We start from the raw sequence: 24,799 nt of genomic DNA, 5'->3' as shown, positions 1-24,799 counted from the left end.
TATGAAAATAATTCGCGCTACATTATCCTTTTAAATATATTTTATTTAATTATTAAAAAGAAAATGATTATTTTTCTGCTTTCTTCAATTTTGCAAACGCATGCGTTTTCATCACCTTTATGACAATCTTCTGTTCTTCTATAAGGAACGCACGAACAATTCTACAAACAAAGGTCCAGAAGAATAACGAATATTTTCAGATAGTTATCTCACGTAAATAAAGGAAATCAAATTATACCTTTCTTTGACGCATTTGTGACAAAGAACACCACCATATACACGTTTAACAGTCTTTTTCCGTCTGCACATTCGCGACCTTTCCATAGGTCTGGCTGGTTGAATACCCCTCAATTTGTCTTTGCATTGACCACATCTTGGAATTTTCTTCGGTTTCTTAAGATATTGATATACTAATTTTCCTCCAGGAGTACGCACACTGTAAATTTGTAATACTGTCACTATTTCTCAGACACAATTTGATAGTGAAACACTATCTATTTGTTGCGTAGTGAAATATTTTGTTTTTAATGAATTGATTGAAGTAGCGTATAATTAAAGGAAAATGTTATTTTATATTCGATGAAAACACAATTATGTGACTTTAAATAGGGCACATGTGAATTTCACGTGTAAAAGTAAACCAAAACATAACCTCAAATGATCGAATGTTTATATTTTTAGAAGTTCTATAGGAAATTTTTTACAACGTAAATATAATACAATAACATGTTTAACGCAATAATATACTAGTTATATTTAAAAAACAAGCAGATACTTACACGCGTCTCCTGTTACTCTTTGTATTGTATGACAATCGACGTCGGTAGGTTAGTCGCTGTACCATTTTGCTTCTGAAATATATATTCGTTTCTTAGCAGGAAGGTTCGTTCATATGATAATAAATTATATCGTCAAAGGACATCGATTTCAGAGCAATTGTAAAAACAACTTCATTTTCAAGGATTAATCTAGATATTACGGGTATTAAAGTGAAATATAAAATTCGAACGAACCTTTAGTAGATCCAAGCGGAAAAGGAAGAGACAGTATCGGGCAATTTTATTGTACGCAAGCGTAATCTCGAACTTTAAAACAACACTGCCCTCTAGTGATACATAAGTAGAAATATTTCGCCATAAACGAAAAGCATACCAGAGAAGTATTAGATACTTTTTTAATGTATTCAAATCTAGTATGCACGGTGCAAAGGGCGAGACACATTGAGAATGTTTTTTATACAAAGCAGATTTTAACAGACCTTCGTGTAAAATTAAAATCAGAACAAAATAATTAAGCAGATATGCGTGTACCAAATATAGGTGATAATATTTAACACGAAGGCATTAGGCTAGATAAATCTCAAGTTAGAATGTTGAGTCATAAGAGGGGACAGAAATTTACACAGAAATTACAACTCGTAAACATTGAACGTATTATTTCTCCGTTATAGGTTAAGTTATACATGTATAGTTAATGCACTTTGTAAAATGAAGACTCTCTCTAAACGTCCCCGTTCGACTGCTAAAGTTAAGCAATGCTGAACACTTGGTTGGCTTCTTTTTATTTATTTTATATCGCAAATAATGTTGGATATATGTATTTTTTGATTTATGAATATATCTTTAAATAAATATTACACAGTTATTTTATTATTATATATTACATATTACACATTTCTATTATATATCATACATTATTAAATAAATATTAAGTACAAGTTACAAGATAATTATCATTGTAATTTAGAACGAAAAAGGTGGAATCAACCGCTATTGTCGTCTTTGTCGCACGCGCACTATCGTGCTCCTTGTGTAACACGACTCTTCTGCTCCACCTTACAACTATTTGAGAATATTCCACGGCGTCTACACTTTATTCTACTTCCAGGACTGCACCAATTTCTCCCAAAAGAAGAATAATTATTCAAAATTCGATGGATTAGAAGGAGACGTCTGTCTGTCCCTGTCCCACAGTAATGCGATCCTTGCTTACGGCTAGGATTACCATCGGATCCGGTTGGAACTGCGAGAAAGTAATAAGAGCATACAATGTGCGAGGAGGTATCTTACCTCCTGTTAGACAAGGAGCGCGCCACTGTGCGATAAGTACAGACGTGCATCTCATAATCTGTCAAACGATCGTCGATTATTCGACGACTTTAAAAGTACACGAATATTTCTCGGATAGGTAGTAATTAGCGAACACTAGAGGGAGATGTCTGTCCTTGTCACGCAATATCGCGCTCCTTGTCCACGGACAAACCACGTGTTGCCATCTGTGTGGCGAAGCTGGGACACGAAGTTGGAGTGTGCCGGGATAGATGACAATCCTAGTTTGTTCGCCTTTCACACGTCATAGATCTGTCCTTATCGCACAGAGGTGCGTTGCTTGTTCAACAGGAGACGAGATACCTCTTCGCACGTTCTACGTTCCTGTTACTTTTTCGTGATTTTAACAGACTCCGACAGATGTCAGTATATTCGGCGGTCGTAGGCGAGGAACGCGATATTGCGCAACGAGAACGGATACACGTTCCCTTCTTACAGCAAAGTGCCATCGAATTGGACGATTAATCGCTCCTTTTTTTAAGATAATTTCGTACAGTTTTAGAATCGATCGATACATTGTATGCATTTTTGTATCTTTGAGTTTCTTACGATTGCGTAAAATTCCATAGCCTTAATATTTTAATGATCGCTGAGTTAAGGAAAGGAAATTGGATAAGGTAAATGAATGGAGAAGCAAGGGGGGTTTCAACGGGTTGGGTAAGAACGACCGGTGGCTGTTTTACATCGTATAAGGTATATTATTTATTATATCTTATTTACATTCAACATCGTCTTGACAACACCATAGGAAAAATGTTTTTAGACACGTTCCAAAATTTGTCGACATTAACTCTCTTATTGCATCTGTCGCGCTTTGCCGCTTCTTTTGTTTTATACAATGAATCGAGGACACACGATGGTGATTCGCTGAACCAATCAATTATCGTAAAAACTCAGTTCGATGAGTATACATAAATTATGATGCGTGTACATGATAGTAGATGAGCTATTTATAATATATACGGGACGGTACCTGTGTGCTTTGTCTTCTCGCGAATTTAATATATGTTTTCTTCTTTCTTTATTTTATCTTCTTTTTTTTTTTTCGTTTGCTTTTCGTTTCCGAAGCAGGTACTTTGACAAAGTTCGCTGTTAAACAGACTGTTAAAAAGGCAAAAGAAAAAAGAAAAAAAAGGAGGGAAACAAATTGAAAAGAGAATTAAACAATGTGCACGTAGATCGCTTAAAAAACGCTTAACTAATCTCGATAACATAACTGCTTAGAGACTCGACGATCGTATCTATGATGCTGTATTTCGCTTTTTTTTTTTCTTTTATCCTTTCGTCTCTTTTTATACGGCGGTCAGAGTTTTTCGAAAACAGCGAAGTAAGGAAATAACGATCTTTCTTTCTTTCTTCTCTTATCTCTCTTTCGTCCCCTTTCGTACGATTCTAGTAAGGTAAATAGATAACTTACCACGGTTAGAACGTCCTTTCTTTTTTTTTCTTTAATTTAGTCTGATCTCTAAACAATAAATAAGGCTTTCTTCGTTTTTAATAAATAGTAGTACAGAAGTGTTAATCGAGTAAAAGTATTTAAGTAAAGGAGCGTCCGAGGAGGATGTGTTCAACGATTTCTCATTCGTTTGCTCGTCGCTGCGTTTCCTCGTTAGAAAGAGTAACAACGATTACTTAAAAGAAAAAAAGAAAAAAAAAAAAAAAAAAGAAAAGAAAAAGTATCAATACAATCGTAACTAAAAATAAAGGAAAAGAAGGCGAATATAAAGGAAAACGATAGGAGAGGAAACGCAATTGAAGCGTCGTTCGCGTGAATCGAAGTGAATTTTGATTCGGATTACGCAATTATTTTTCCTATCGCTTTTCCTTCTCTCGACGTTCTCGCACCTTGGATTCTCGTCTCTTACAAAATAAGAAGCGCCCTGCGTATTAGAATCGGAGAGTGGAAAATACAGAGAATCAAAGTACGTAAATGACGTGGTTCTCGGAGAAGTAGAAGTAGAAGTAGAAGTAAAAGTAGAAGTAGAAGTAGAAGAAGAAGAAGAAACAGAGACAGCTGTAGGCAGGTTCGAACGCGAAAGACTCAAGTGAAATGGAAAAGGTCTCTAATAAGATATCTTTTACGCTCTAACTAATTATCTTCTGCTCGTTTCGTGCCTACGATCGTGTAATATCGACAGAGATCTATGAAATCTAAATATTAATTCACTGAAACTATCGACATTCTCAAAACTTCAGGTCGCACTCGCAGGTTCGTCGCTAGACACAAATAGTTACAGCTGAAAGTTTTTAAAATCTTCTCTCTCTCTTTTTTTTTCCTCTGGCGGAGTCCCGGCCGAAATTTCCTTCTCGTTCGATCGGTTTTTCGTATTTCTAAAAAATTCGTTTCAACGCCACGCTGCGACATTCGTACGCGGCGTTGCGCGCCGTTTCTCTCCTCCGTCTCTCTGTCGCGATATCGCGCGATTCGGTTGGGACTCCACCTGGACTTTGTCGTTAAAGTCTCACGCTTTACCTTACTTCTCGTTTAACTTTTAATACGAACATTTAGGAAGATAGCGCTATCGATAATTAATATTTTCTGAAATTTTTTAACATTCTCTATATAAAAATCTGCATTTGCGTGTATTCGCTTATTGCTTCTTAATCGTCGCCATTCTCAGTAGCTTCTCGTTCTCTTTCTCTCCTAACGGAGGGTGCGCGTTCGCCACGCGATCTTTCGTCCTTCAACGCGAAACAACGCGGACCGAACCGGACCCTCCAGCAACTCCCTTCGCAATTTTCCAATGCAAACGGAACGACCTCGCGTAAGAATCTCTTAACGGAGAGGCGCGACGCGCACCGATGGATCCACCCAAACCAACGAACCAAATTATTCGACGTTTCCTTCGCTACGTCGCGTTCTTTCGTACGCCAGCAATCCCGTCCATCGTGGCGTCCATCGGCTCGTCTCCCTTTTTCCCAACTATATCTCTAGCGTAATTCGTTAAATTAAGAATAGAAATTTCCCGTGGCTCGGCCCGCTTGCTCGCAAGCGTTCGCCGGTTTCAACGGGCGTCTGCCAGATCGTCGTCCGTCTGGCAAGCACAGTCTTTACGATCAGCAAACGTGCATCTAACGAGATACAGACCGTCCCATTGCCGTTGGATGTTATCGCTACGCGCGCACGCTGCGTTGCGTCTGCGATGCGAAACAATTCGAAACCGCTCGTACAAAGGTAAATCCGCTACTTTACGCGTCGGTGTCGTCGCGAAAACTTTTCCGCATCGATCTCGCGCCGAACATCTTTCGCTCGTCGTTGCTTCGAAAAATTCACCCGCCACGCTCCTTCTTCGCGCTTTCATCGTCCTTTTTAATCTCTCTTTTAAACTCCTTGATATGTTCACGGTGTCGGGGCACGCGTTTCGCGGTTTCTTTTCTTTCCGCCGCTCGTTGCACACTCCCACGATCGTTCCCAACAAATCTGTCCCTCATTACGCACCGTATAATCTATTTCTCTTTTAATAAGTGTGTGTGTGTATATATATATATATAGGGACCATTTTTCCTCGCAATCGACGATTACGCGCGATAGCGTGCGCCTTTTCTTTCCCTTTCGCGCAAAACATTTTCCCTCGTTCACGCACTCTCTCTCTCTCTCTCTCTCTCTCTTTCTCACTTTCACTCTCTCTCGCTCTCGCTCTCGCTCTCTCGCTCTCGCTGTTTTCGCGTTATTGGCACATGTTCCTGCTTCGTTACTCGTTCCCTCTTCCCTCTGATCGACAGGTACCTATACAAATCGCGTACAAACGATATACTTATCATATAGGTAACGCGAAGGCAAGAATCCTCGTTTGTTCGAGCTTCGTCGTCGCGTTATTTAACATCTAGAGCGATCTGCAGCAATTTTGCTCTCAGTCTCGCGCGATTACCCGTCGCTCCTTCGATCGTTTCGCGAAAGCGGAGCGGAGTGGCAACGCTTTTCGTATTCGTATATCTACATGCGTCGCGTGAGCCGCGCGTAAGATGCGCCGTTTGTTTGTACATCGATTAAGCTTTATCGATAAGAGCTAGAAAATATTCGCTGCACGGGACGTAAAACGCGGCGCTAGACTCGCAGCGAGGACGCGCGTTACCCTGCTCGATTTCTCCCTCCTCCTGTAAATGGCTAGCTTAAAACGTATCGTTAGACCTGTGGAATCTTCGTTTCGGTTTCGTACGATCGATCGTTGCTCGAAAACTTTCGCACGGAGGAACGAAACGAGGGGCAAGCTGCGGGGCTCGTTGATACTTTAGGCCGTCTATTTGTTCGTGCTATTGGTCTGTACCGTAGATAGGTTCGACGGCACGCATCGTGCGAATCGTCCAAGGACCTGTTCACCGTTCGATTCGCGCCGCGTACGTTAGGAACTCACTGTGAAACGAGAGAGCGACTTTTCGTTGACGGCAAAGAGCGATCTTGCGCGTACGTGTGAGCAACGATTCGGCGCGCTGGACAGTCTCGACGGTGAGCAGGTTCGAAATGTTCGGCTTTTAGGTAGGATCGACGTTCTCTAAATTTCATACGGCAGTGATCGTGCAGTGGCAGTTCGGTTGCTTTCGACGCGACGCCACGATCCACGAGTTGGGCAGCGCGCGAGAAAATTTTTCTAGGAAGAGAAAGACAAAGTCGATTGGCGGACTCGTTCGCGGAGTCGCGATATACGTTTGTTGCGCGTTGATCCCGTCACGATCGTCTCGTAAAAAAATGTGTCGTACGTGGTTTGTCGTTTGTCGAAGAAGATTCGCGCTAGTTTCGTTAAGCTACGTTCGACGAGTCGTCGAATCTCGTCGTCTTCCATCCGACGTGGCAGGCGGCAACTCGAACGGGGATCTCCGGTGCTTTTTCTCCGTTGGAATGTCTGCGATACGCGGTTCCTCGCCGATTCTCCCAAACTGGCGGCGGAGCTCGGCTATTCCGGCGTCTTTTCACGCTTCTGCTGTCGCTCGTGGCCTTGCGTTCGCGAACGAAGCTTCTCATCGAAGAAAAACGTCTATCGGCCTGACTAGGATGACGATGCTCCGGACCGTCGTGCCTTCGTACAATTCCGTTCAGAGGCTGATCGACGCGAAAGCTTCTCGAACGAACGATGCGTTTCGTCGATGGAATATGGAATCGAATCCTGCGTCGGTCGCAACGTCAACGCGATTAAACGAGAAAACCTTGCGAAGTGGCCGACATCTGTGCTCTGAGCGCAGTCACGCTGTTCATTATCTTCTTCTGGTGTCCCACCAACGTCACCCCGAGCGCCGTCAGCTCTTGTACGGTAACACGCGCGGCCGCCTCCAAGGTAGTCACTCCGGATCTTTCGAAACTCTCCGCGTACCGTGACATCTTGATGGAAGCCAGCCATTCGCTGACCGAGGTCAGCTGCGTCAAGTCCACCGCGTCCGGCGCCAGTGGATTGGTGCCCCTGTCGAAAATTTCCTGTTACACTCGAATCCTTGGTTTCTGGGATTTTAAGGAATTCAGGGGAACACTATGAGGAACCAAAGACCTGAAATTCGTTCGAGCTTCTACAGGTCGTTGATCGGATTCTAAGGACAGAGCGGAAAGACGCGAGCGCTTTTTTAATCTCCGACCGAGTCTAATCGAAATTAGAAGACAAAGAAACAAATCGATTTCCAGCGGATCAACGTTCTCATTCTGGAACGATCAGTTTTGATCGGACAAGATTAACGGCTTAAGCGACCGAACTAGAGAAACGCTTTCGTCTTTCCACCTTCGAACTGTAAAGAGCAATTTCAAGTCCATTTCGGATTCTATTATCGAAATATTTCTAGTAAGGAAGGGTAGTGGTGGTGGTGGTGGTGGTCAGCCGTTTCGATGATCGCCAATTACATCGGTCGTCGAAATAGCTACGCTCGTACTCAACCCTAGATCTGTTCACACAAACGGGATCTATGTTATACCGAGTTATATGTACACTAATATCCATCAGTTAGCAACAACATACATAGACATTTTGATTCTCGTGCTCGCAGAAAGTCGGAAAGTGCTGGCCGATGACGGAAAAATCGACTTTCTCGTAGAAAATTCACGTTGGCGATACACGGTTTATCGGACGTACGTAAGAGACGTTCTGCGAGCAGAGTTAAGAGAAGAATTCGCTGTTGATAGGTGGTTGATTAGGGTGAAAGAGCGTGGTTTAGAATCGAGTTTCCGGGGGTTCGCTACTCGTTTCTAGGAGAAGTTGTTCCATTGGTGTCATTTACTTGATAGATCTTTTACGGGCGGATTTACGGGTAGATACGGTATAAAACGGATGTTAGAAGGGCCGGTAAAATATCTTTATGTACACTTTGACCGAGGCTCGATAAGTTTTCACGACCGTGCCTGAAAGCTTGGCTCGATACGATACACGCAACCAGTCTGCGAAGCAAGCTCTTGCTTGCACGCCAGTAAAAAGTCGATTAAATCACGGTTGCACAGGCGAGATCGTGAAAATTCGAAGCTTCGTGGAACCGTTGCTAGCGATTGGTGATCGATGGTGACACGATAGTGAGAGTCGCTAATGACGGTGTTATTACGTTGATGATATACACAAAGTTGAGAGATCAGCTGGACGTATTACGTAGACGTGAATGGATAATGGTGCGTATGAAGCAAGCAGTGCGATACGAACTAATAGGATACAAGCAGAGCAAATGCTGTCTACGTGGCAGCAATACTCATGGTGATTCGAACGAAGCAAACGGAGCAAAAAGGCAACGAATCGAATCCGTTGCACGCACCTACACACGTACGTGTAAGTCGCTTATCGTTGCAAGCCATGCCGACCGACTCCATAAATTTAAATCCATGGAAGAACGATAATTATCGGTACGTTGCTTTTTAAAATGCACCGTGCAGTTTACAAGTATTTCTGCTATCTCCCTCGGATAAGCAAATTTATCGACGTCAGATATCTTCTTTGAAACGTTCCATGCTAATTACGTAACTTGTCTGCGTAAACGCGAAATCGATAAATTCGTAAAAGGCCGAGTCGATGAATTTGTTTCCCGAGAGACTCGCACGGTAGGTGGTATTATCGTATGTACTCGTCGATCGAGAAACATCTCGGCGAATAACTATTCTTTCTCTTGCCTTGTTGCTCCTCCTTCCCTTCGTACTTTCTTTACTTATTTCTTTTTTTCTTTTTGGGTCGACTGAAAGCTGTTCTTGATTTTTTACCTTTTCCTCAAATGCACGTTGGAGGATGTCGACGAGGCGGGTGGGGGTGGGGGTGGAGCACCCCTTTCCCTGATTCTGACAATTGTTAGCATTTGTTAGTGCGATCGAGGTCACACACTTTGGCGTGTGTTTGCTTGTACGTGTGTTCGGTTTGCCTGTGTGTGTTTATGTGTATATATCGCATACGGTTTTCTCGTCTCATCTCTGCCCTGATTTCTCTCGAGCGTACCGCTGTACGTTTGCGCAAGTGTGCGATCGTGTGCTTGCGCGAAGCTCGTTTATCGCGATTGTCAGCGTAAACTCTAAGGTAATTAGCGCGTATCGATTCGATTTCCGCGGCCGTAACGCGTCTAAGCTGATTGTCCATTTTGATTCTCGTCTCGAAAAAGAAAAATCGTTCGCGAATCCGTCGCTTCGAAGGAGCGAAACCTTAACCCTCTTCGTTCGCCGTCCCGTTCCATTTTTCCTGCAATGGTGTGTCGCGACGCGTTCCGCTATGATCGACCTTTTCTCCAGATTTTTCGCTATAACACGTAGGCGCGACGCGCGTATCGTCGCGAGAATCGATCGTCCCGGCGTGAAAACAACCTGGGATATCGCGTACAATTTCTCGGTACGGTTTTCCTGACTTTTCTTGACTTTCAAGTAGAAAAATACTATTCTAATCTGGTCGAATGGTAGCTCGCGTGATTAAATGCTAATAAGTCTTTGCAGTTTCCTCCTTTTGTTTGTTGCGGTAAAAGTCGTGACGTTAATAAATACTATATCGATATATATATATGTATATATATATATCCGCTTCTTTACGATATATGTATATTATATGTTTACGTATACTTCTGTGAGATGTATATATATATATATATATATATATATACACATTACGTATATCAAGAATTAGAAAAACATCTGAAAGACTATGACAACGCGTCTGGCGGTTAAAACCCTCTCTCTGCCCGTCCCTAAGCTTTCTCCCAGCTTAAATCCATTCTACGTATATTGCTATTCGTTGCTTCGATTCGTCCTCTATAAATTCTCATTATATCTCTACCAAAAAACTGCGGGGTACATATATATATGTATGTATATATGTATATACTCTGATAAAATTTCCCATTTAAATCACTCTAACTAGAACCATAAATATTCTCTATGCGATCTCTACGTGGCAGCTAAGATGGATAAAATTCATCGCGCCTGGCGGTCGCTTCAACATCACATCGATAAAAAAACGCTTTTCTCTTTATAAATAAGTGTACGTACTGTAGATTGCTTTGCTGACGATAATGAGTCTCGTATAATTCGAAAACCGTGAAAATCTTTCCTCTACAACGACTAATTCGCTACCGTTTTACCTACGTCTAATAAATACGCTCGCAACACAATTGACAACCTAAATATTTCTTTTACGAGAGCGATTCCCTACAGTAGAGAGAAACGCGCGAAAATCATCCTATCCGCGGTTATTCTGCTTAAGGAGAAAAGTGTCCCTGGGCATCGTTCAACGTTCGGCAAAAACTGCACGAGTGTTTCTTCGGCGAACGTCGACGGACGAAAAAAGCCAATCCGTTGGACCCGGTTGTCGTTTGACAAGCTGGAACGCGTACAACTTCGATCGTTGTTTGCACGGAAAGAAACAAGCAGGTCTTGCTCCGACTCTTCGACAACTTTTTCATTATACGAATTTCGTTTCAGCATTGAACGAAACGAGGATCGTCGAGCTCTGACCCCAAACGGAGACGCTGCGAGGGGGAAAGAAAAAAGAAGCTGAAGACGTAAAGACTTTGTCGTTGATCGTTGTTAACCCTCTGACAGGATGACAGAATAGACGAAGGATTCGCGTTCAAAGCCTCAAAGGCGTTGATATAAATTTCTAATCGATACTAAACTTTAATCGGATATTACAGCGTACGAATATCGCGATATCGCTTTACTACACCGTTAAAGGGTTAGATCATTAACAACGTTCAAGTTGAAACGCATCTGGCAATGCTTTCGATGCGAACATCGTCGATCGAAGATGTATGGAAATTTAGCAACGAGGCTTATGATTTCTAGACGTTCGCTCGTGAAACCGAAGAGGAGGCGGCAGGAAGCACTTGTCTCTCTTAAAGAGAAAAAATATGATCGATTCTCTGGTCGATTAACCGAAGTGTGTGAATGGGACCCAATTGGGATAAGTAAGCGGTGGCTGTTGTGGCAATGCGTGTGTCGCTGCGTGTGTGTGATAGTGTAAGCTACGGCCGGCTCCTGGTGGCATTACTGGAACGGCAATCGTCGACTGGGCTTGATGGGCCTGATGGCCGACTACGTCTACGAACGGACCCGTTGTCGCGGCTGGAATCGCAGCGGTCGCTGCCGCGGCCTGTGCGGCAGCCGCGTGGCTTGTGACATAGTACGGATTGTGTGCAGGTGGCCTCACGCTGTTGTTGTAGTTGTTGAGTTGTAGTTGGTGGTAGATGGTAGTTGTCGCAGTTGCGTTGGGTTGCAGTTCGTAGTCGGGTACCAAAGACACCACAAAACCAAAACCACAAAGAATTAGCCCAGAAAAAAAGGAACGTCGTCGGCAAGAGAAACTGAAATTTTTGTTTGGATCGAAGGGCAGAGGGATGGAAACGACAGAGATTGATCCATCGATGTCGAAACGAATATGCGTAGTAGTCCTTTCCTTCGGGCAAAGCGTCCTATCTAGAATTCTTTTATTTTTCAAGAAACGTTCAAATACGTTGGAAAGTTGCAACCGTTTTCTACCATTGAAGTAAAGTTACGCGACATGGATATGAAAGTGATAGAACTTTAGGACATTTCGACTAAAGGGGAGAGAACAGGATTTCGTCGAACAGTCGATGGATCCAAAGTTCAAACGAGGAAAGGCGACGCAAAGACTCGCTCTATTTCGTTGAAAACTTTCCTCTGGATGTTTAACGACGAAATAGTGGAATATTAACGATAATCGATTCGCCTCGAGGTACGACGAATCAATGAACGATCAAAATGCTCTTCTCCTTTCTTCGATCGGGAGAAAAATTTGGCAATTTTTTCGCGATGTCCGCTGTTCTTAAAAACCACAGACACTTTCCTCGTATTCTTCATTAACGATCGTGTGCAACGATAGAGCGGTGCTGGCAAGACGTCCGACTCTCGAGTATCGTTTGATCTCGCCTTTGTTCGCCTTTTTTGTGTTTCGCGGTGGAAATAAGTGGAGGTAAGAGGACGAGGACGAGGGTTTAAAGGCTCCAGGATTACAGAAACGATAAGCGCTAAAGCGATAAAAGCTCTCTGAAAGCCACCGCAGTACGATGCGCACTTTTCGCCGTTCTCTTGAAACGCGAACGAAAAATTATTCCGCGAAAATGATCGCGCGGAGACTTTCGTCCATAAATTAATTTTCCTCCCAACAAGTAATACGAAACAGAAACGGAAGGTAGGTAGTAGATCTTTTTGCACGTTCCGAAGGAAATTAAGCCGTTTTAATTAAGAGCAGAATTACGTGCGCAAAAGCCGCTTGTTATATGTATATGGTCGCAAACTTTTTCGAACGACATTTTTCTCGCGCGTCGGACATTCAGCTTAACGAGATTACTCGCCGAGATTCATCGAAAATATGTGCTGTAAACAAGAAAAATCCAACAGAAATTTTTGTTTCCCGCGCGTTCTATTTTCTCGCGCTTCGTTGCTCGCGAAATCCTTTCTCGGTGTTTCTCTCTCTTTCAATTTGACGTCGTTGAATTTCAAAGAGAACGAGATGCGAGGAAGCGGAGGCGCTGTACAAAATCAATTTTGACGACTTTGAGCTACGGGAAATGTACAAAAAAAAAAAAAAATATAAAAAAAAAAAGAAAACAAAAGTATACATATGTATATATATATATATAAAAAATAGAACTATAAGAAAATAACAGAAACGAATGAGTAGCTTTGAATGAAAATGTCAGACGTCACGAACTAAAAGGTGCGAAAAAGATCAGTCCAGTACAATATGCCCGTTTCCAGTAATGCCAATCAGGTCGAGGTATTAACGGCGCCTCGAGCATAGACGTGCACAAGAATCTCTCTCTGTCGAGTAGACACACACACATTCGTGATTATTCCTGGACGGCCAATATTCATCGTTTAGGCGGTAACATCCTATTACGGATGAGCGACAACATCAAAGCCCAGTCTAACAGCGTACGTGAAGAGCGCAGAGCATGTGAGCTTCTTACAGTATTCAGCGATAGAACGGAAAAAACGTTTGGCTGTCGAGAGAAATTAATTTATGGACACGAAGTGTGATTCGCGTAGCATGCGGCATGATTCGTGTTAAGAGATGATGAAAGAACAATTCGGTGGTGCAGGCCCCTGATGCCAAACGCGTTCCCAAGAATATCTAGTATCGCGTTGGATTAATTATCTCACGGAGCCTACCGAATTGTTCGTACGATGAAAGCAACGACACGACAGGTTTTTTTGCACCGTTCGTACTACGTTAGTCGGAAACGCAAGTTTTCTCGGTTACTTCTCCTGCGAATGGTAATCCCGATAGATCGAACACGTGAATAATAGCGCGCCAGTGACATATAGGTACGCGAGCCGCGGAGAAATTCGTATTCCCTCGAATGGTATGAAAATTGTTACCTGTTCTGGGCGATTTTCCGCAGCGTGTCCGGGCTTCGTATCAATTTGTCCAAGGTTTGAGTGAGATTGGCAAAGGTAGGACGATGGGTTCGTTCCTTCTGCCAGCAATCGAGCATCAGCTGATAGATCGCTTCCGGACAATCCATCGGTGCTGGAAGCCTGTATCCTTTCTCGATCGACTTTATCACATCCTGATTAGACCAGTTCCAGTACGGTCTTTCGCCGTAGGACATCACCTCCCAACAAACGATGCCCATGCTCCATACGTCGGAAGCGCTGGTGAACTTTCGGAACGCTATCGCTTCCGGAGCTGTCCATCGTACCGGGATCTTTCCACCCTTTTTGCCGGAGTAAACAGTCTTTCAAGATTCGATATTTGAAAGTCTCGGTTCCATCGACGAGACCGCGTCTCGTCAAAGAAAAGGAGTAACACATCGATACGATACAACTTCGTTTATCCGAATTCTTCGGTCTAGCAAACGGTTCCGAAGTATCTCGCCGTTCTTCCGCGTTACTACAAGCCTATAAAATTTACCTCGACCGAAACACTTTGACTACATTTTCACCACTAATTTCGTTAAACGTTACAACATTAAGGCGATCGTTACTAAACAGATCTTCAGATAAATGCAGTTGTACCATAACACGAGCAACAGTCTTCTGCGAGCTGACTACTTACCCTGGTCGTGTACGCTCCTTCCGTGGCGCTTTCGATCTCTCGGCTAAGCCCGAAATCGGCGATCTTGCAGACGAGGGCAGCATTCACGAGCACGTTCCTCGCCGCGAGATCTCGATGTACGTAGTTCATTTCAGCAAGATACTGCATGCCGCTCGCGATACCGCGAAGCATGCCCACAAGCTGCAGCACCTGGAACTTGCCGTCGTTCGCACGCAGGAAAGTGTCCAGGCTACCGTTCTCCATGAACTCCGTGATGATCATCACTGGATTGCTCTTGGTTACGACACCTTGCAGGAATATCACGTTCGGATGCTCGAACTGACCCATGATGGAGGCTTCAGTGAGGAAGTCGTTGCGAGCTTTGTCCGCGGAGCCTGGCTTCAAAGTCTTGATCGCGACGTCGATCTCCGTTCGACCGTCTGGCGGTAGTTTTAATTTTCCTCGACAAACGTCGCCAAATTCCCCACCACCTGTTCGTTAACGAGAAACGAGAGAAACTTGTTAACAAAATATCTGGAAAAATTAACCTGCGAGATGCGAGATGCTAGGTGTTTGAAGAACGTATTTAACGTTTCAAAAGACACGAAAAGGATATTTATATACCTATGATAGCTTCTATCGTAATGTATCCTGCGTCGATTTCTCGGGCGAATTCTCTCACAGCTTGATTCGGATCTTCGTAAGTATGAGGATCGACGTAACTCCTTGCACCTCCGCCACCAGCACCTCCTGCACTCGCGGCAGCAACTCCCACTGCAGGTGTGAACAGCGGCGTGGTCACTGCAACGTCACCAAAACAGAGTTCATTATATTAACACGAGGGCCGGTGTGTTAAATTTTGACGGAATCTCGGAGCGCGAGAGTGACAACGTTCGCTCCGTGACTGTCAACCGTATTATCCCGTGAAAACACTCACACACCCTTCCTCTTTAAACAAAATTAGACATGTTCAATGTATATATATATATATAAAAAAAAAAGGCTGAAACCGTGTGTTTATTAGTTTTTGCAGCTCTCTATAGCCTTATCTTTAAATATTTATACTTGACACAATTTTCCATCGTATAATAAATACTTTCTATTATAATAATTCCGATATAAAGGAAAATATTTGCTTTCACTAACAAAGTAAAGGGCAACGAAATAATTCACTAATTATACCACTATGTATAAAAAGATCTAAAAACGGAACGAAGAAAACTGAAAAATCGCGCGCTAAATAACTTTCATGCTAGCGTAGAAATCCTCGCATGCCTAATACGCCAAATGATTTCAATTACGATGCATCAGATTGAATGACGTTAGTCGTAGTACGGAGCGCGGAGGATGCTCCGGTCGAATCGAATTACTTCGTCGCCTGTTAATTTACATCCGCGAATGCATCTGCGACGGCTCGCTAACTCTGCGAGGCAAATTAATTCGAGTTCCACCGAAACATGCCAGTATTTCGCACACGTCAACGCACAGAACGTTTTATACACACGATTGGGAAAGATCTCGGCGACTGGCTGAAAAAATGGAACGATGCAAGAGATACAAAAGAACACGATGCAAATTGGTAACACGTTTAAGAGAATAAAGGAATCTCATGCTTTCTTTTCGTGCTTCTCGTCTACTTAAAACTTAAGGGAACGACAAAAAGAAACGAAAAGGGAAAGATAAAGAGACAAAGAGAAAAAAGAGAGAGAGAGAGAAAGAGATAAAAGCAGAGGTAGAAAGGAAAGATTTTCGGACGATGGTACACGAGCGAAAAAAAGAAAAGGGCAATGTGTGGTGTGTTCCAGTTTGAACGAGTGTAAAGTGTTTCGAAGACTCTGTGGATCACGAGAGTGGTTTGCGTCGACGCGTCCCCTCCGGATTCAACGATTTCGACGAAATTTTACTCGGGCTGATTAAGGACTTACGCGAGGACTTGCTCTTGTTGTTGGTGTGGGTTGTCACAATCGGTGAACTGTCCATTTTGCAGTGCACTGTGAACAACACAACAACCAACACACTAATTGACAAACAGCAAACAAAAAGAAGCGAAGGATGTACGATGAGCAGAGTTTTAATGACGCGAGCGAACAGAGGCAACGACTCGAGAAAGAATTTGAAAAAAAAAAAAGAGAAAAAAAAAAAGATAGGAAACGCGTTTAATTCGCGCTTGCTTGATCTTCGTGCGTTCTTGTCTTCGGCTTCTTCGATAGTTGCACGCGTATAAATTCTCGCGTGTAAATAAAAAACAAAAAAGGAAGGGGAGAAAATATATAAAACAACATACCGCAAATGAAACAAGTGCAGTGCCAACGATAACACAACTAACAACATACGCATGCAGAACGTAGATGCACACTGTATGACGCAAGCATGAAAAGCACGTACACGCACATCTTCGAAGGGTACTTGGTATGTACGTGAAGCTGATATCGCGCTCGTCTGTTCGACGGAGGAGCGAGCAAGAAGATGGTGCGTGCCCGTGTGTAAAAAATTTAGAACGCATCAAAGAGATGCGTGTACAAGGGGGTGCAAAGATAACTACGCAAAACCGAGTTCCTAGAAAAAAAATTTGAGGTGTTGGAGAAGACTTACTGTAGGTCACAACTAGTCCTGTAGTAGCAGGCGATTGTGTACATTGTTTCATTGGATTTTTTCATGGATTTTTCATGGAGGCAGGTTCGATAGATTAGGGGGATCGCACATGAAAAGAAAGAATCGAAAGAATTTTGTTAGAATAATGGCACATAGGTTGCGGGCCAGATCGGTATGAATTTTGCTCGTAAGCGATCGTCTCTCATTCTTTTTAACTCGCTGGCCTGAAGCCGTTCTCGGACTTGAATAACTTTTCCTTCGCGCTTTTTTCTGTTTTCTTTTCTTTTCTTTAAACGAACCACTTTTCAATAATCTTTCTTTCGTCAGAGAGAGATAGTGAAGAAGTACTTCTAAAGTATTGGGTGTTCAGCGACAAGACATAAATCACTGGGTTATTGTATACATTGATGGGGCTGGGGTCGATACTTGCTGGATCTAACGGGGGGGTGGTGATCCAAAAATATTAGTCACAAGACACGAGGGCGTAGTGAAACAACTATAAAAGTGACAGGGGTTATAGCGATAATGAATTTATAAAGAAAAGAGAATCGAAGCCTGTCGGCATCGGACAAACGTACCTTCGCCGTTTCTATACTCCAGGGTATCGCAGTCACTGGGCTGTTTCTTGTTGCATTCGTCCGAGGCCCTGCTGCATCGAAATTATACTACATCAGATCAGAGTCAAATGAAACGCCGTAAAATGTAAAGTAAATGCTTGGACAATGATTTTATTCCGTATCGTCTTTGATTAATGTACTACTTAACGTTAGAAACAATTCGTTTACCTTCTCAAGATCAGAACGGTCATGATAATGATGATCACCAGAAGGACTACCACAGCAACGATAGCTCCCGCTATGATCCTTACTTGCATATTGTCATCTTCCCCGACGTAGTCTGCGAAAGACGAATAAACATGCCCCATTAAGAAACTACGCTTTAATTATGTACGCTGCGTCGTCGTAACGTTAAAACCGCTGACTAAAATGTCGACTGAAAAAATGGGTGGTTCATTCATTGGGAGGCAACGCGCGATACAACTAATCCTAATAATCACCTAGTCCCATAGCATGAGGCGTCTTTTTATAAACTATGGGCGTATATTCGCCCCAGCCTCGCGTGGTCTTCGCTCGTACTTGTATCGCGTAGTCCGTCGATGGTTTTAGGCCTTTGAACGTCGCGGATAACTCGGAAGTTTGTATAACCGTGGCGTTGGTAGCATCGTCGTATCGCGGATAACACCTCACTGAAACGAGATCACGCAAGATCAACGATTAATTAATTCGTACGTATTTATAGTTGCACGTTAGGTTGACGAACGTGTCGTTAAAGTTATATATCCGCACTTTAGGGATCAAGCAACTTTACCTTCGTATCTTTCGACCAGATCGCTGTCTCCGCCGACCTCGGTTACCGGAGCGTCCCAACTAATGCTCAGTTCCGAACTCTTCACGCTGGTAATCCTGACGTTGCTCACCAAACTAGGCACGCTAGCTTCTGTGGTGACGGTGATGTCCACGTACTCGGATTTTCCAGCCAACGCCGATACACCGTTCTCGGCAAATACTTGGAATCGATACGTGGTCACCGCGTTTAGACCCGTTATCGTGATCTTCGTGTCGTTGAAAACTTCCTGTTTGACCGAAACCAGTCGAATTAACGCGCGTTTCATCGTTCGCGTGAAAACGAGAACGATCAAGATACTCACGGTGTTGGGAATGTATTTGACGCCCATACTACAGGCATCGCAGACCACCCTGTAAGTCGTATCTGTTCTGCCGCCCAGCATGTGCGGCGCATTCCACGACAGAATCACAGTAGACTGGTCAACGAAGTTCACCGTCAAATTTTGCGGCGCCGACGGTGGTTCTATAAACGTGCAAATTGATAAAACATCCTCGATCGGGAAGGGTCAACGGTACAAAGTTAAGAAACTCACGTGTACAAGGCATTTTCTTCGGATCTTTCTCGGCCCTAAAATAACCGGTGTTGCATCGACATTCGGTGAATCCGTAATCGGAGGATTTGCTGTGAGCCGGACAAGCTTCGCAACTGTGCGACCCAGCTTCGTGTTTGAATTTACCGATCGCGCACTCGGTGCACGCTTGCTTCTCGACGTCAGCCTGATAGCCAGGTTTGCAGTGACATCCACCGTTAGGCAGGTACCATTTGCCATCTCCTTTGCAGAGGAAGGTTGGCTGTTCGATGACCACCGCGTTGTCCACGCAAGTGCCGATCGTTTGTTCGATCAACGCGACTTCGCGGCCCGTTGGCGTTGCCGGGAAGTGTGCAAAGTTCACGGAGATCTCCGGACAGCTGATGTAGTAGACTTTAATGGCCAAAATGGAGATGCAAGCTCCTTGGTCGCGGAACGCGAAGTACACGCCCTTCTTCGTCACTGGAATGGACTTGACCTCCGTGTTTATCACCACCCCGGTGTTAGTGTTGAACCTTCCCTCGCCAGCAGCGATGCGTCCTGTGGATCAAACGGTCGGTTTCGTCTCGCGACTCGAACAACGGCTAAATTCCGACAATTTTACACGGCCTGTACTATACGGAAAAGTTTCCGAATCGCGAAGCCGAGAAACACGTTTGGCAAGCTTACCGATCAACTTGTAACTATCCGTTTCCCACGGTGGCGGTTCCTTGGTAGCCACGTCGAACTCGTAGTAAAGTAGACTGAAAGTTTCTTTGCAACTGAGCGCGTTTCCGGGGAACAACGAGCAGTCACGAGTCGTGAATTGTATTTCTATGTACATGCGGTTCGCCGGTCCCCTCTCGATGAACGGCGTCCATAGCCAATTGTTCACGTTGTTGTACGCTACGTCGCAGACGACGTAACTCCGCCAATTGATGCCCTTGTCGAAGTTCGTGAACGACTCTTCCACCCACTGTAATCAAACGAGAGCACGGGACGATCTTAATTCTGCACGATCCGATTAACCATTAACGAGAGAACACATACACACACCGGGGACATATTTTATTCGCCAGGTGTTTGACCCACGCGTGCGTCCGGGCGAACCTCGATAAGATAAACGCTGTTTAAATAACGCGAGACGCCGCATGGATCCCCTTTCGGGATCCTCGTCGAAAAGAGACTCGGGTGTTTGCGTTCGGATTACGCGAGATTTCACCGAGTCAGCATCTAACGAAATCAGCTTTGCTGGGGACCCCCGGTCGGAGCTATCTCCGCGTGCGGGTCCCTCCGCGTTCTTTACGCGTCTCCAGCTTCTTTCCCTCTGCTCGTTTCGACCGCCTCGATGAGAATTTACAGAAACAACGAAAACGGATTACGGAAGTTGCGAAGAATTCGAGTCAGACGACAAAGAGCCAGCAGCCCCAGCGCGTCCAGCAGCCTGGACAGATTTATTCTCGCGGTAGAAGGGAGAGTCGTCGGATAGAGACGCTCTGTCCGATCTCTATCGGCTCGATCGATAGACAGCGATGAGCGAAAAAGAGAGAAAGGGAGAGGAGGTTCACGCTGGTCCATGTCCGATCCGAGGAACCACTTGTCCGTCGATGTTGAACGCGGTATCCTCCCTCGGCAAATGACGAGGCGGAGAGGCCAGGTCGTCGACTTGCGACAAACAGACCGCAAGGAATTACCGGCGCGCGTTACCATTAGTTTTATTGCCCCCCTCGGCTTGGGCTCGTCCCGAGAGAGACCGCAAAAAGTTCCGGCCGGGCAAGAAGGACCCGCCGTCGTCGCCATCGTCGTCGTCGTCGTCGTCGTCGTTGTCGTTGTCGTTGTCGTCGTCGTTGTCGTTGTCGTTGTCGTCGTCGTCTTCGTAGTCGTCCTTCTCCTCGTCGACAGACGATTCTCTTCATCCTCGACTATTCTCTCCTTCTCTTTCGATACTCGGTCTCTCGCGCGGAGGAAAGGCTACGTAGGTAAGAAGGGACAAAAAACGGTAGATCGAGAAGATCAGGCTTCTTACCCAGAAGATTTTCTTGCGGACGTGTTTCCGGCAGGGAGGCCGCAATAAATTCAGCCGTACGGTTACTCAGTAGCACAAAGAGATTATTACGGGGAAAGATGACGAGCAGGGACCAAGGGGGGAAAAAAAACGATTTCGTTTCGGTAGATGGACGAGACGAAGGACTGATTCTTTCATCTCTGGTCAGCGTGCGGCGATCAGGAAAGTCATGGCGGTTCGTTGCGTGGTCGTTAACGAACGCGTTTAAAGGATCACGCGCCGATCGCAATTACCTAAGAAACGAAACGACTTTGACCGGCATTCGCTCGACCCAATGTTATATTCTCGGCGAAGGCGTCGATAAGAGGCAGAGGGCGTCAGGTAATATCGCACGGCGCGAACACTATTAGAGGAACGAAGAAAAGTCGTAGAGATGTTATTTCGACGCCTACGCGGCAGCTTTATCGCCTGGGAAATTGCGTTAGCACGGTAAATTCTGCTCCCCCCCCCACCCCCCGCCCATTTCATTCTCCCTCTATTTCTCCTTCTTCATCCCTCTTCGTCTCTCAGCAACCGCTTTCATTCCGTTCTTTCGTCGGAGGCTTCCAGAGGCTGCCGCGAACCGAAAAAAGACAGAGTGTACGCGCGTCGTTAACGCCCGCGGAATTTAATTGAGTCCCGCCGAGACGTCCTCTTTTCAACGCGCCGCGCCGCTACGATTTTTCGGCGAGCCGGATTTCCCGACGGCACGATTCTTCCCCGAAATTATTCATCGCCACGGGAATCAGAGAAAAAGAGAACGAGCGGCGAAGGAGAAACCGAGAGAGAGGCCGAATGGTATATCAACGTCCAAGCTACTTCTTTAATCTGTCTTGCCGTGCGGTACGATGGCGAGATTCCAAGCGAAATTAATTACGCCACTTAACGCGTTTCGCGGCTCGGATACGTTAGCGTGCCGCTCTTTATCGGATGAAACGGCGAATTTGTCGGATCGCGAGCAGCGCCTCTCAATTAGCCGAAAACGATCGACCGTCGCGACACGAATCCACTTTGTATCCAAGATGTTGTTTCCGAAATCGGTCGAGATAAAGGAAGATTCGTCGGAGAATGATCGCGATGCGAGTTGATCTGGAGGGAAATGCGAATTCGGTGGGAACACGGCAGCCAAATATATTCCACTCGTTGGTTTTAATTGCTGCGTGCGTATGAATGGCCGGGATGATATTTGCTCTAACCCGAACGCTCGGTCTACGTCCACCGGAAAAATACTATCGCCACGCTTCACCGCGCCGCGTCGATCGATGATCGCTAATTCGCTCGGAAATTATGTCGACGCGGTCGTTCCCGACGACCGTCGACGCGCGCTACGTCCGATCGATCTCGTCGGTTTCCAATCGCTAATTCCTTCGATCAAGAGACGATTACCTATCGACGGGAAAATCAGCTACTCTGTAGGAAACGGGGAATTTTTCGCACGAATAGAGTCGCAGAGTCGATAACCTTTGATTTACATAGTTCGCGTGACGTAACGCCGAGGCTCGAGCATCGCTAGCGTAACAATAAATAAAATACAACGGGATCGATAGAAGAGAATTAAATTAGGAGAACGTCAGAAGGGACGTTGACCCGAGAAAGAATCTTACTCGGCGAATAAAATAGGGGAAAAAGTTTCGTTCCGCGTTGTTATTCGTTCGTCGGAGGAATCCCGCGTTCTTGTTCACGGAGAACGATGGAACTCAGTCGTCGCCAATAAAGTGTAACGCACGTTACACGAACGAGGCATTAAGCTATCGATTTGTCGGGGAGTACGAGCATCCCTGGCCACAGCAGGCAGACCAGTCTCGTCGAGTCACTCGCCGTTTTCTATTTCCTCGTGGATCACCCTGCGCCAGTAAATAGATATGAACTGCCGGTTTCGAAATAAAGCCAATAAGCTCTGCGAGCGAGCGGCTCGTAGTACGAGTTGTTGGAAGAGGGAATCTTGCGGACAGACGAAGGGGCAGAGGAAGCCTTCTCCGTCTGTTCGTTCCTTCCTTATTCCGTGGCTACGTAGCTCTAGGAACGAAACGGTTCCTCTCTCCCTCGGTGAACCGTAATATTGCCACCATAATCGCAATTCCGATGGTGTAGCTCCGGTCGAGCGGGGCAAAAGGAGTTAGAGAGAAGACTTAGGGGGTTGCGTGGGGGCGGGAGGGGGGGGGGTGGACGAACTTTCAGTCTAGCGGAAGGTTTGTGGATCTTAATATATATCGGGCTCTCGTTCCCGACCATCGTCCCTCGCCCTTGGGGCTGCCTGCAACCGGGCGCACGTACTACTCTCTTGCTCGTGCTACGTGCATCACATTCTACCGGCTGTTCCATAGGAACGCGCGTTACCGCGGGCCACGAGTAACACGGTCCACGGAATCGCGAAAGTTAAATTAACTGGAGGGCAAGTTGCGCCGGCGGAAATACGATCGAACAGCTTGCGCGTCTATCGTCGATGCGAAATCGTTTTTTGCGAAATCGTTTCTTGCGAAATCGACGACCATCGCGAACCACGTTCAGGCTGCTAAGACAAAGATTCTCTCGCTTAGATAGAACGCGCTTCAAGTATTTGCACGCTTAAGGAAACTTTTCCCGAATATATCGTGTACTTTGTACAAAACATTTTCAGCAAATTTCATTAACACCGTAGCAAGACGAGGTTATTTATCGAACCTCGGTACGTAACGAAATCAGGAAACGAACAAAAAGTAGGTTTGATCGGTTTGATTTCCGAGAGGATTCGCTTAACGGGAAAATGACTGGGCGAGAAGTTTCTCGTTCCTCCGTTTAAAGAAGCGGTAGAGGTATTCGATACGATGAGATGAAAGAGGGTCGTGCTGGAGCAAGTGCACATATGTGTGACCGAAAGAGCTGACCACCCTCCGTATGGTGCGAGGGTGGTTGCACGGCAATCCTGAACTTTATGTAGCCGTTTATTCGGCACCCTCGGTCCGATACGGCGGCGCCTCGGCATGGGGAAAGCGCGTGGAAACACCATTTAAGCAGCATTTCCATGGGTCTCGGGCGTTAACTGAGATTTCTCTTTCGATGGCTGCGTTACGCGGAAAAGGGAGAAAATATCGTGGCGAGAAGAGGGTAAAGAAACGATCGGATGAGAATTTATTCCTGGATTATTCGTCGGGGGATCACGAAATAGGACAAATCGTTCTCTCTCTCGGCATCGGAGCGTTGCGAAGCAATTTTCAGCCGTCGGATTTATGATCGGGAAATCGACTCCTGACGGCGAGGTTTCTGCGAAAATTCGATTATACCGCGCCGATGTCGGTATTTCGATTCGTCGCGTGGAAAAATCGCCGACAATCGCGCCAACTTCCGCGACGAAACTGACGACGGTTACCACCGGACCTTCGAACGAGGCGTTTAGATCGTCCAAGGACGACGCTAGATCCCCAGGTTTATCGCGTTCCACGAGAAACGATTCTGACCTCGCCCCGTATTTTCGCGGCACTCGGAAAACGGAGAAGAATTCCTATTTGAAACTCGTCGCCGAGGGAATTCGGCGGTTGTCTCGCGGTAGGGTATCAGCGGCGACGACGGCGACGACGACGACGACGACGACGACGACTCGTGTCCATCGATAGCCATCCATCCGTAATGAGCCTAACTGGCGTCGTAATATTTCGAGTTAACTCGGCGTGTCGTCGGTGTCGCGTGTCGGAAGGGCTGAACGCGCCAATGACCGTCGCCCCTGACGAGACGGCACGTC

At 45.3% G+C, this 24,799-nt stretch overlaps 2 protein-coding genes across 15 annotated transcripts in view; both read right to left on the bottom strand.

The window, feature by feature from the left end:
- Positions 1–25: 25 nt before the first annotated feature.
- Positions 26–1,087, bottom strand: LOC122574702 (60S ribosomal protein L34-like). The gene is made up of 4 exons (XM_043742604.1): positions 1,014–1,087; positions 780–851; positions 239–436; positions 26–161 (listed from the first exon to the last, which is right to left on the bottom strand). Exons 2-4 carry the CDS (start codon positions 842–844, stop codon positions 68–70), a joined length of 357 nt encoding a protein of 118 aa, XP_043598539.1. The 5' UTR covers positions 845–851; positions 1,014–1,087; the 3' UTR covers positions 26–67.
- A 1,696-nt stretch (positions 1,088–2,783) lies between these two features.
- Positions 2,784–24,799, bottom strand: part of LOC122575235 (ephrin type-B receptor 1-B) — a 94,751-nt gene continuing 72,735 nt past the window's right edge. The window contains exons 5-18 of one of the 14 annotated variants that reach the window (XM_043743927.1): positions 19,731–20,016; positions 19,065–19,601; positions 18,834–18,994; positions 18,494–18,758; positions 18,183–18,371; positions 17,911–18,022; positions 17,704–17,774; positions 17,126–17,143; positions 16,459–16,524; positions 15,158–15,334; positions 14,555–15,024; positions 13,876–14,213; positions 9,259–9,333; positions 2,784–7,498 (exon numbers count right to left, since the gene is read on the bottom strand). In XM_043743927.1, the coding sequence (XP_043599862.1) occupies positions 7,234–7,498; positions 9,259–9,333; positions 13,876–14,213; positions 14,555–15,024; positions 15,158–15,334; positions 16,459–16,524; positions 17,126–17,143; positions 17,704–17,774; positions 17,911–18,022; positions 18,183–18,371; positions 18,494–18,758; positions 18,834–18,994; positions 19,065–19,601; positions 19,731–20,016 (3,030 nt within the window). In that variant the 3' untranslated portion in view covers positions 2,784–7,233. Of the gene's footprint in view, positions 7,499–9,258; positions 11,682–13,875; positions 14,214–14,554; positions 15,025–15,157; positions 15,335–16,458; positions 16,525–17,125; positions 17,144–17,703; positions 17,775–17,910; positions 18,023–18,182; positions 18,372–18,493; positions 18,759–18,833; positions 18,995–19,064; positions 19,602–19,730; positions 20,017–24,799 lie in introns of all 14 variants that reach the window. The other 13 variants (XM_043743928.1, XR_006319365.1, XM_043743929.1 and 10 more) reach the window with 13 other exon arrangements.

Source organism: Bombus pyrosoma, linkage group LG14, assembly GCF_014825855.1.
Source record: "Bombus pyrosoma isolate SC7728 linkage group LG14, ASM1482585v1, whole genome shotgun sequence".
Taxonomy (NCBI): Eukaryota; Metazoa; Arthropoda; class Insecta; order Hymenoptera; family Apidae; genus Bombus; species Bombus pyrosoma.
This window is presented reverse-complemented; position numbering and strand designations above follow the sequence as displayed.